At 39.2% G+C, this 13,608-nt stretch overlaps 1 protein-coding gene across 1 annotated transcript; it reads right to left on the bottom strand.

The window, feature by feature from the left end:
* Positions 1 to 44: 44 nt before the first annotated feature.
* LOC137295978 (uncharacterized) lies at positions 45 to 10,804 on the bottom strand. Its single transcript, XM_067827595.1, has 3 exons — positions 10,603 to 10,804; positions 4,049 to 4,192; positions 45 to 390 (listed from the first exon to the last, which is right to left on the bottom strand). The coding sequence occupies exons 1-3, from the start codon at positions 10,802 to 10,804 to the stop codon at positions 182 to 184; spliced, it is 555 nt and encodes a 184-aa protein (XP_067683696.1). The 3' UTR covers positions 45 to 181.
* Between the last annotated feature and the right edge of the window lie 2,804 nt (positions 10,805 to 13,608).

Here is a 13,608-nt window from a genome sequence, read left to right as displayed (position 1 = left end):
CGTTTATTATGAAAATATATAATGCACTGTTTGCACACATTGTATTGATTGCATAGGACGCCTATGAAGGGCATATGGCACTTTAGCGCATGTAATTACCAATACACTATAATCAGTCAAATGCTCTCTCAATCATAAATAAGAATAAACTCCTCTTTGGTTAACGATGCCCTCCAACACTTCAGTCCATCAGATTCATTTCTGAAAGTGTTTTTTTCGTCCGAAGAAAAAGCCCCACAACGACTGCGTCCACAAAACACAAAATGGCCGCGACAGCTGATAGCCCCATCGGCCAGTCTATCCGGCCTCCGGCAGTATCTCGCTTGGGGTAGCGCGTGAGTCCAGCACATTTCTTGGCGAATACCGCGATGCCCACTAAAATGGCCGATCCTGGAACACAACAGTCAAGACATAGACTCCTATGTTCTAAAAAGGGGATATATTCTTGAAGTCAACCGTGGATTGTCTCACATTTAACCTAACGTGGATTACTAATTAAATGTGTACGATTAGGATAGATGCGAAAATAGCCTCGTCTCAAGTCGAAATGAAGCACCCTTTTACTGTTATTCTAAGAGAAGCCAACCAAACATAAGCTGCAGTTTGAACAACCAGCAAGCACACTCCACGCAGACTACATAGTCCAGAGAACACAGTCTACCTTGACATCAATCAGCTCTTATAACACACATTGACAAAATTCTACTCACACAACCAAGCCCAAACAACAACATACTCTTATAGCCAAGCCCAGACAACAATATACTCACACAACAAAGCCCAGACAACAATATACTCACACAACAAAGCCCAGACAACAATATACTCACACAACCAAGCCCAGACAACAATATACTCACACAACAAAGCCTAGACAACAATATACTCACAAAACCAAGCCTAGACAACAATATACACACACAACAAAGCCTAGACAACAATATACTCACACAACAAAGCCTAGACAACAATATACTCACAGAACAAAGCCTAGACAACAATATACTCACAAAACCAAGCCTAGACAACAATATACACACACAACAAAGCCTAGACAACAATATACTCACACAACAAAGCCTAGACAACAATATACTCACAGAACAAAGCCTAGACAACAATCTACCCACACAACAAAGACCAGACAACAATCTACTCACACAACAAAGCCCAGACAACAATATACTCACACAACAAAGCCTAGACAACAATCTACCCACACAACAAAGACCAGACAACAATCTACTCACACAGAAAAGCCCAGAAAGCAATCACCTTACACAACCAAGCCCAGACGACAATCCTTTCAAACAACAAAGCCCAGACAACAATCAACAATCAAGCACAACACACACTGAGAGCAATCACCTCACATTACACACCCTGACAAAATCTACTCAACAAAGCCCAACCAAAAATCTCCACTCGGATACTTGAATACTTGAAACGAATTTATTCCTACAATATGCCTTGACAACTACAATTGACAACAATATCCTCACACAACAATACATGACTACAATCTACTCACACAACAATACTTGTTTACAACCTACTCACACCATAATGCTTGATAAAATCTATTAACACAACAATATTTGGCTACGATATACTCCCAACAACAATATTTAACTACAATCTACTCACAGAACAGTACTTGACTACAATCTTCTCACACAATGATACATGACTAAAATCCACTCACACAACAATACCTGCCTACAATCTACTTACACAACAATACCAGCCTACAATCTACTCAAACAACAATACCTGCCTACAATCTACTCACACAACAATACCTGCCTACAATCTACTTACACAACAATACCTGCCTACAATCTACTTACACAACAATACCTGCCAACAATCTACTCAAACAACAATACCTGCCTACAATCTACTTACACAACAATACCTGCCTACAATCTACTTACACAACAATACCTGCCTACAATCTACTCAAACAACAATACCTGCCTACAATCTACTTACACAACAATACCTGCCTACAATCTACTTACACAACAATATCTGCCTACAATCTACTTACACAACAATACCTGCCTACAATCTACTCACACAACAATACCTGCCTACAATCTACTCAAACAACAATACCTGCCTACAATCTACTCAAACAACAATACCTGCCTACAATCTACTTACACAACAATACCTGCCTACAATCTACTCAAACAACAATACCTGCCTACAATCTACTTACACAACAATACCTGCCTACAATCTACTTACACAACAATACCTGCCTACAATCTACTTACACAACAATAGCTGCCTACAATCTACTCAAACAACAATACCTGCCTACAATCTACTTACACAACAATACCTGCCTACAATCTACTTACACAACAATATCTGCCTACAATCTACTTACACAACAATACCTGCCTACAATCTACTTACACAACAATACCTGCCTACAATCTACTTACACAACAATACCTGCCTACAATCTACTTACACAACAATACCTGCCAACAATCTACTTACACAACAATACCTGCCTACAATCTACTTACACAACAATACCTGCCTACAATCTACTTACACAACAATACCTGCCTACAATCTACTCAAACAACAATACCTGCCTACAATCTACTTACACAACAATACCTGCCAACAATCTACTTACACAACAATACCTGCCAACAATCTACTTACACAACAATACCTGCCAACAATCTACTTACACAACAATACCTGCCTACAATCTACTTACACAACAATACCTGCCTACAATCTACTTACACAACAATACCTGCCTACAATCTACTTACACAACAATACCTGTCTACAATCTACTCAAACAACAATACCTGCCTACAATCTACTTACACAACAATACCTGCCTACAATCTACTTACACAACAATACCTGCCAACAATCTACTTACACAACAATACCTGCCAACAATCTACTTACACAACAATACCTGCCTACAATCTACTTACACAACAATACCTGCCTACAATCTACTTACACAACAATACCTTCCTACAATCTACTTACACAACAATACCTGCCTACAATCTACTTACACAACAATACCTGCCTACAATCTACTTACACAACAATACCTGCCTACAATCTACTTACACAACAATACCTTCCTACAATCTACTTACACAACAATACCTGCCTACAATCTACTTACACAATAATACCTGCCAACAATCTACTTACACAACAATACCTGCCTACAATCTACTTACACAACAATACCTGCCTACAATCTACTCAAACAACAATACCTGCCAACAATCTACTTACACAACAATACCTGCCTACAATCTACTTACACAACAATACCTGCCTACAATCTACTTACACAACAATACCTGCCTACAATCTACTCAAACAACAATACCTGCCTACAATCTACTTACACAACAATACCTGCCTACAATCTACTTACACAACAATATCTGCCTACAATCTACTTACACAACAATACCTGCCTACAATCTACTTACACAACAATACCTGCCTACAATCTACTTACACAACAATACCTGCCTACAATCTACTTACACAACAATACCTGCCTACAATCTACTTACACAACAATACCTGCCTACAATCTACTCAAACAACAATACCTGCCTACAATGTACTTACACAACAATACCTGCCTACAATCTACTTACACAACAATACCTGCCTACAATCTACTCAAACAACAATACCTGCCTACAATCTACTCAAACAACAATACCTGCCTACAATCTACTTACACAACAATACCTGCCTACAATCTACTTACTTGCACAAGAGTGTACTCCTACTACAAGGTCCAGCGAACAAACTGCTTACATAACAATGCTTGACAGCAATCTACTCCTGAACAATACTGGACAACAACGTACACAAAACAACAATTCCTGGCTACAATCTACTCACACAACAAAACGTGACTACATACACCACCACCACCACCACCACCACCAACAACAACAACAACAACAACAACAACAACAACAACAACAACAGGTAGTGAACTTTGGATGTCGGAACTTACCTGCCCCTGCCATTAAACAAACAAACAGCCGATACAGCACCACAGACCACTTGTTCTTGAAAACCGAGAGAACATAGCAAGCCACTGCTGCAGCCGCGAACACAGCAGCCCCAACCTCGAACACTTTTGTTACTTGCAACCATGCTGAAAACAGAGATCAATTATAGACTTGGAATGGTAATCTCTATATATAAAGGTAAGTCAGATCCAAAACAACTATAGAGGCATTACTTTAACATCGTGTATGGGGAAAATACTTGAAAAAGTCATTTTAAAAAGATTGGAACAATTGTGCAACATACACTGTCCATTTGTTCCAGATCCTCTACAATTCGTATTCCGAAAAGAACATGGAGCTGGTATGTCCGTATTTACATTACATGAATGTATTAATTATTATCTATCTAACAAATCATGTGTATACGCTGCTTTCCTTGACAATGTAGAAACCTTCGATCGTATCTGGCATGCTGGTCTCTTTGTAAAACTGTATGAACTAGGCATAAAGGGGAAACTGTGGAATCTTCTCTATCAAAGTTACAGCAATAGCTATGCGTATGTCACATACAGTAGCGAAATGTCAATTAGCTATCCTATCAAACAAGGTGTAGGGCAAGGACGAGTACTGTCCTCATGGTTCTTTCTTGTTTATATCTGATCCGTGAACTTAGGAGAAAAGACTGTGGTCTTGTTATATATGCAGCTCAAAATTCCAGTTATCCTGCTCGCTGATGGTACTACACTAGTCAGCGCCACACCGAAAGGACTACAAGTTGCTCTCAACACTGTTACACAATATGTTTCTGATTGGAGATTAACATACAATGTCACCAAAAGTCACGCACTGGTATTTAGTAGACTGATATCCCAACAAACCCCCACTACGTTCCAGCTGGACATTGTTCCCATACAAATATCTGAAAGTGTTACGTATGGGGGAGTAATTCTGAACTCAAAACTAACATGTACAAACATGATAACGCGATGCTGCCAAAGCGCAAGACGCACAGTCAGCTCACTAAAATCTGTAGGATTAAATAGCTATGATCTCCATCCCATTGTATGTGTCAAAATATGGCACAGAATGATTCTCTCCACTGGTTTCTATGCATGTGAGTTGCTCAGTGGCATACGCGCCAGAGATACCATTCAGTTAGAGAATACTCAAAGGCATTTTGCTAGAGTCATTCAAGGTTTAGACCGCAAATCATCAACAGACACTACAATAGCTAACCTAGGAATGTGGTCACTAACAGGATTCATTGACAAGTGCAGGCTACTTCTCCTCGGAAGGCTTTGCACAAACTCATGTTTTTCTACCATGAAACATATAGTATGTTCGTACTTAGCGATAGCCAATGTTCATACAAATACTAGCACCAGTATATGTGATACAATGATATCAACTGCCTCTAAGTACAACCTTCATAATGTCATTTCGATCTTTATCAGTACTGGAAAATAGGTGGAAAAGCAGATTATTACTAAGAGAAGATCTGGTCAGATACTTTTTTGGTTGAGTCCCATCTGGGATTCGAAGAGTGCGGGTTCGAATCCCGGATGGGACGCAACCCAAATAGTATTAGAATTTGTACCTTACAGTGAAAGTGAAATCCCAAATATGACATATGGTAATATTAACGACCGTTGTAATTATAGACCGGTTACTTTGACATCTTGCTTATCGAAAGTCTTTGAAAAATGTGTATTTAAATGTGTCTTTAATTTCATGAGAGATAATAACTGCCTTTCAAACTTACAATCTGGATTTATTCCAGGAGATTCACCAGCGTATCAACTAACACATGTGTATAATTTTATTGCTAAAGCTATAGATAATGGAAAAGAAGTTAGAGCTGTATTCTACGATATAAGCAAGGCACTTGATAACGTTTGGCACAAAGGAATTATTCACAAGCTTAAACCCTGTGGAACATTATTGAAATGGTTTGAAAGTTACCTACAATATGTAAGGCAGAGAGTAGTTATTCAGGGTAAAAAAATCAGAATGCAAACCGATTATAGCCGGAGTTCCCCAAGGATCAGTTCTCGGGCCTCTTCTATTCTTAGTATGCATTAATGACATAGTTGATGGAATCGAAAGTAATATACGTCTCTTCGCAGATGATACGTCGCTCTACGTGAAAAATTGACGATCCTTTTACAAGTGCATCTACTCTAAACTCAGATCTAGACAGTGTATCCCAGTGGGCAGAAACCTGGCAAGTTAAATTTAATCCAAACAAAACTGAAACCATCCAATTCTCACGTAAAAGTGAACATTCCGTAAAACCTCCCCTCACCATGAATGGTACGGTCATAAAAGAAGTTCAGACTGAAAACCACTTAGATATTACCTTTCAGGATAACTTTGGCACTCCCACATAAATGAAATGACCGGCAAAATTAGCCCCATGATAAATTGTTTTCGTAGTTTTAAATATAGGCTGTCACGCAAAACATTGGAAACAATGTACAAATCCTTTATTCTACCATTATTTGATTATTGTTGTCATCTATGGGACAATGGCACAAATGAGCATTACTTGTCACTAGAACACCTTCACTTAGATGACATGAGCCATGATAACTTGTACAATGAGACAAATCAAACCTCCTTAGCGAAAAGAAGAGAAAGATCCAAATTAACATTGTTTTATAAAACGATAAACCAAATGGTTCCTGATTATCTTTGTGATCTTGTTCCAGGGATCGTATCTGACAATAATAATTATAATCTTAGAAATAATGAAAATTACCAAACTATCAGATGCAGATCTGCAAATTATCTACCCGATACAGTCAGACTGTGGAATAATCTACCTACTAATGCGACTAGTGCTTCTTCTGTTGGACAGTTTAAGAATCAAATCACACCCCGCACAAATACCGATATTAAGTTTGATCTAGACTATGATAGTCGATTCTGTCAAATAATACAGTCGCCTTAGGTTGGGATGCAGTGACTTAAACAGTGGCAAATACAACCGTTTCATTTCTAATAGTACTTCTTGTTCCTGCTCACATGTTCCTGCTCACATGTTCCTGGGGATGCTTTCCATTATTTCTTCACGTGTCCTAAATATTACAGTATACGATATGAATCATATTCCTGCGGGACATGCTGAATGGCAGTAATTCATTTTCATATCAGACAAATATGGATATTCTTCACACAGTCCACCAGGTCATCATTGCATCAAAACGATTTGATTCTTAAAAGTTTTAGTAGGTAATAACTTCTTTGCATAAACTGGCCACGAAACAGAAACAAATATGATCAAATATTAGTAAAGCTACTATGTTTACTTTTAATATAACTTAAAACTGATCATACAATTGCAATCTGTTCTTATTTTGATGACTGATTTGTTTATCGTACGAAACATTCTGACTCATCTAAAATAACAATACTATGTCAGTGTTCAGTAATATCATGTAAAATTTGCACGTACAAATGTGAACAAAACATGTATTCTGGAGAGGCATTAATATAGGACATACAGGCTTTTATTCCCAATCCATTTCCAAGTGAATACATTATGTTTAAACCACATAAAACTTTGACACCTGTCGGGCTTACATGAACAACAAAATTACTTACACGCATAACTGCTCTGTAGATATTCTGTTCGAAGCTCACACGAACATGTTAATACATGTTGGATAAATAACTTCAGTGAATGTAAGTGTTACCGACATACTGAAGTGAATGTAAGTGTTACCGACATACTGAAGTGAATGTAAGTGTTACCGACATACTGAAGTGAATGTAAGTGTTGCCGACATACTGAAGAAAATGTAAGGGTTACAGACATACTGATGTGAATGTAAGTGTTACCATGTTACTGAAGTTTAATGTAAGCATTTATGACATACTGAAGTGAATATGAGTGTTACAGACATACTGAAGTGAATGTTAGTGTTAGAGACACACTGAAGTGAATGTAAGTGTTACCGACATACTGAAGTGAATGTAAGCGTTACAGACATACTGAAGTGAATGTAAGTGTTACCAACATACTGAAGTGAATGTAAGTGTTACAGACATACTGAAGTGAATGTAAGTGTTACAGACATACTGAAGTGAATGAAAGTGTTACCGACATACTGAAGTGAATGTAAGTGTTACAGACATACTGAAGTGAATGTAAGTGTTACAGACACACTGAAGTGAATGTAAGTGTTACCGACATACTGAAGTGAATGCAAGTGTTACAGACATACTGAAGTGAATGTGAGTGTTTTATACATACTGAAGTGAATGTGAGTGTTACAGACATACTGAAGTGAATGTAAGTGTTACCAACATACTGAAGTGAATGTAAGTGTTACAGACATACTGAAGTGAATGTAAGTGTTACAGACATACTGAAGTGAATGAAAGTGTTACCGACATACTGAAGTGAATGTAAGTGTTACAGACATACTGAAGTGAATGTAAGTGTTACAGACACACTGAAGTGAATGTAAGTGTTACCGACATACTGAAGTGAATGCAAGTGTTACAGACATACTGAAGTGAATGTGAGTGTTATATACATACTGAAGTGAATGTGAGTGTTACAGACATACTGAGGTGAATGTAAGTGTTACAGACATACTGAAGTAAATGTAAGTGTTACCGACATACTGAAGTGAATGTGAGTGTTACCGACATACTGAAGTGAATGTAAGTGTTACCGACATACTGAAGTGAATGTAAGTGTTACCGACATACTGAAGTAAATGTAAGTGTTACAGACATACTGAAGTGAATGTAAGTGTTACAGACATACTGAAGTAAATGTAAGTGTTACCGACATACTGAAGTGAATGTGAGTGTTACCGACATACTGAAGTGAATGTAAGTGTAACCGACATACTGAAGTGAATGTAAGTGTTACCGACATACTGAAGTAAATGTAAGTGTTACAGACATACTGAAGTGAATGTAAGTGTTACAGACATACAGAAGTGAATGTAAGTGTTACCGACATACTGAAGTGAATGTGAGTGTTACAGACATACTGAAGTGAATGTAAGTCTTACAGAGATACTGAAGTGAATGTAAGTGTTACAGACATACTGAAGTGAATGTAAGTGTTACAGACATACTGAAGTAAATGTAAGTGCTACAGACATACTGAAGTGAATGTAAGTGTTACAGACATACTGAAGTGAATGTAAGTGTTACAGACATACTGAAGTGAATGTAAGTGTTACAGACATACTGAAGTGAATGTGAGTGTTACCGACATACTGAAGTGAATGTGAGTGTTATAGACATACTGAAGTGAATGTAAGTGTTATAGACATACTGAAGTGAATGTGAGTGTTACCGACATACTGAACTGAATGTAAGTGTTACAGACATACTGAAGTGAATGTAAGTGTTACAGACATACTGAAGTGAATGTTAGTGTTACCGACATACTGAAGTGAATGTAAGTGTTACCGACATACTGAAGTGAATGTAAGTGTTACCGACACACTGAAGTGAATGTAAGTGTTACAGACATACTGAAGTGAATGTAAGTGTTATCGACATACTGAAGTGAATGTAAGTCGAGCAATATTCCGACAGCCCCAGTCTTGGTATGTAAGTGTTACCGACAGCCCCAGTCTTGGTATGTAAGTGTTACCGACAGCCCCAGTCTTGGTATGTAAGTGTTACCGACAGCCCCAGTCTTGGTATGTAAGTCTTACCGACAGCCCCAGTCTTGGTATGTAGGTGTCACCGACAGCCCCAGTCTTGGTATGTAAGTGTTACCGACAGCCCCAGTCTTGGTTTGTAAGTTTTACCGACAGCCCCAGTCTTGGTATGTAGGTGTCACCGACAGCCCCAGTCTTGGTATGTAAGTGTTACCGACAATCCCAATCTTGGTATGTAAGTCTTACCGACAGCCCCAGTCTTGGTATGTAAGTGTCACCGACAGCCCCAGTCTTGGTATGTAAGTGTCACCGACAGCCCCAGTCTTGGTATGTAAGTGTCACCGACAGCCCCAGTCTTGGTATGTAAGTTTTACGGACAGCCTCAGTCTTGGTATGTAAGTGTTACCGACAGCCCCAGTCTTGGTATGTAAGTGTTACCGACAGCCCCAGTCTTGGTATGTAAGTGTTACCGACATACTGTCTTGGGTGAATATTTCACAACGTTTGATGTGCAATAACACATGTTTTGATCAAGGAGCGTCAGAGACGTTGCTCGGCCATGGTTTCATCATGTAAGGCCTCGCTGAAACTCTGGTAGACATAAGGAGAGCTGGTATTTTACCATTTGAGGCATGCGTGGCAATGGTGATGCCTCATGTAATACCACTCCGTGACTTGTAACATACATTCCCATTTGTGTGAGTTGGGTAATTGACAAACCGCTGCATGTATATGTGAAGGATCCCACCTATGTGGCAGGATACGCTTCACGAACACCTGTAACCATCAGTACTCGATAGTGATTCACCAGCTTTGCTCATGTTGTTGTCGAAATCGAGCAGTTACACCCTTGCTGTTAGGAAGGGTTTTGGGCTTTAGTAAAGTGAAGTAACGTTGCAAGTCCTGTAGTGTAAACTTACCGAAAGTGCCGGTGGCATCTGTGACTTTCTCCGTGCAGTCATCGTCCACACATGATATTGTCCTCCATATTCCATACTTAACTGTCTGGTTGGAAGTGGTCCGGGTCTCGACGATCCACCAGCCGGGCGTAAGCAGGCCAGACAATTGGAAGGCAATTGATAGAGACGCGAGTAACATTGCTACCAGATCTACTGACAGCATTGTAAATGGGTTGTTTAGTGATGAGTGTATGTAATAGGTACTTGCCACAAATGTCTCACATTAACTTAATTGCATCTTCTTCACAGCTACATTGTATTACAGCCTTAGACAACCTTGCGCGTCGAACCAATGAAGTTTAGATCATCGGTGCAGCAGTCGACAAAGGTAGTTTGTTGCAGGACAAGAACAGCCGACTGACTGGCCGGCAGCTGGTGCACAGATCCGGCCGAGCGGTCTACGGCCACGTCAGGGGGAGGTGGACGTAAGAGCCTGGTGGATGGATTGAGGAGTAGTAGCGGGGCCACGCGTGACGCCAGGTGGCTGTCACGACTCACTGTACGTGAGGAAGTCGCGGGGCTGGAAGCATGGAAGAGGGAAGTGAAGCGTGTTTACTCTGGGATCATAGGATCAAATATACAACAAAAATAGTATTAACATGTCAAACAACATAAGCTTGTTATTAGCCGGGGCTCAGGTTCCCTCAATATGGAAAGATATGAGACAGTCCAGTGCAAGTGTAACAAATTTCAGACTTCTTGGTTAAGTCTGGGTGTCCGGAGACAAACACATGCATTTAGTGGAGGTAAATTATACACAAGGGATACAAGCATATGCCGCCGATTTACATGGACATACAGACACATCACTTGGGCATGCAGACTCAACACATGGACATACAGACACATCACTTGGGCATGCAGACTCAACACATGGACATACAGACACATCACTTGGGCATGCAGACTCAACACATGGACATACAGACACATCACTTGGGCATGCAGACTCAACACATGGACATACAGACACATCACTTGGACATGCAGACTCAATACATGGACATACAGACACATCACTTGGACATGCAGACTCAATACATGGACATACAGACACATTGGATGGACATACAGACGCGCTACATCGACATACACACACATTACATGGGTAGACAGACTCAGTATATCGACATCCAGACACATTACATGGAAATAGAGACACATTACATGGACAGACAGACACATTGATTGGGCATTCAGATACACTACATGAACATGTAGATACAGCACCGTTACATGGATATACAGATCTGTTACATGGATGTATGGAATCGTTACATGGATATACAGAACCGTTACCTACATACAAGGAACCGTTACATGTACATACAGAACCGCTACCTACATACAAAGAACCGTAACATGTACCTACAGAACCGTTACATGTACAAACGGAACCGTTACATGGACATACTATTAGGATTGGTGACGTGGTGCATTGAAAGGTGAATGAGTGAGTTTATTTTTACGCCACACTCTGCAATATCCAACTCATATGGCGGCTTTCTGTAAATAATCGAGTCTGGACCAGACAACCCAGTCATCAACAGGATGAGCATCGATCTGCGCAACTGGGAACCGATGAAGTGTCAGTCAAGTCAGTGAGCCTGACAATCGAATCCCATTAGTCGCCTCTTACGACAATAATAGTCGCCTTTTATGGCAAACATGGCTACTGAAGGCGTATTCTACCCCTGACCTTCACGGGTCTGTTTTGAAGGGGTGTGCGGGACTACTCATCGGGAAATACAGGATGGCGTAGTATATGACAAAAATAATCGAATTTGAGGTTTTGTTAAACGGCAAGTGAAGTACAGAAACATGTAACTTTACACGGATCTAGAGAAATGTTACATGGATATGCAAATATGTTACACGGATATACAGAAATCCTGCAGGGATATGCAGAACACTTATAATTAGCGACATACGTAGTGCACATGACCTGATTTTACATATACAAACATATTCAATTCATTATATTTCCTTTCCTTTGGCCATTGTACAATACGACAACAACATAGTAACAAAATAATTAAAGAGTACCAAAATATCCAAAGAAAAAAGTTGTTAACTTATTACAGAAGATGTAACTGATTTTCTAACAGCAAGAACGTTATAAGGCGTATGGGTACAAATGCTACTAGTGACACAGAGATATTTAATCAGGACGCTATCCTGTCCACGATATACAATATGCTTATCTCTAGTAAAATTGTGTGCTGTACATTCTAACATGAAGGAGTCTCACATTTTACATATCTTATGAAAATTAATATCTCCAACTTTACATCTCGATGGAAGTGCATGTAATCTACGTAAACATATTGTTGTGTTACTTTTGGAACATTATATTCAACATTTAACAATGATTTAATTTCCTCATAATATCTTAGATGATAAATTCACTTATTTCACCAAGAATACGTTGTTTATCAGCGATCAGGAATCTTATTCTTAATATGTAAGCAAACATGTAATGATCCCCAACAACCTGAGTGTACCATACAAACCCGACACCATAGGAACCACAGAGACACTGAACTAATGTCGCCCAAGTCCCCCTGCAGCTGAATTGAATGTTATAATTTGGCTAACAGTCATATTAGGACGTTTGCTAAACAGTAGCTTCAGAGAAAAAAATATCCTTCTGGCTTCGCCAACTAGAGTATGCGTACACATTGTTCAGGTCACCCCTGAAAATAGAATACTAATGCAATTATAGTATGTCGGATATCTTAACTGGAATGCCAAAGTAAAACAAGTTTTCACTGGAACGAGAAAAAAACACCATTATGAAATACCCTATCCACCGTATTATCCATGTTAACCTTCAGATATCATAAACTACAATACATATGTCCAACATCTATCTTGCTTTATAAGGCTATCACAGTACCATTAAATATATCAAAACCCTCGGCATACAACAACAGAAGTAAATCAACAGAAATAGATCTGCATGCT

This window comes from Haliotis asinina, chromosome 9 (assembly GCF_037392515.1).
Source record: "Haliotis asinina isolate JCU_RB_2024 chromosome 9, JCU_Hal_asi_v2, whole genome shotgun sequence".
NCBI lineage: Eukaryota > Metazoa > Mollusca > Gastropoda > Lepetellida > Haliotidae > Haliotis > Haliotis asinina.
Note: the sequence above shows the minus strand (reverse complement) of the source record. Positions and strands in the feature narration are given on the sequence as shown.

What these genes read in the sequence shown, in the direction of transcription:
- LOC137295978 (XM_067827595.1), bottom strand. Translation starts at nt 10,804, where the DNA reads ATGCTGTCAGTAGATCTGGTAGCAATGTTACTCGCGTCTCTATCAATT. An exon ending in AGATGCCACCGGCACTTTCG is followed by an intron (nt 4,193 to 10,602) that starts GTAAGTTTACAC and finishes CTCTGTTTTCAG; the next exon opens with CATGGTTGCAAGTAACAAAA. An exon ending in TTGTTTAATGGCAGGGGCAG is followed by an intron (nt 391 to 4,048) that starts GTAAGTTCCGAC and finishes GTTGTGTTCCAG; the next exon opens with GATCGGCCATTTTAGTGGGC.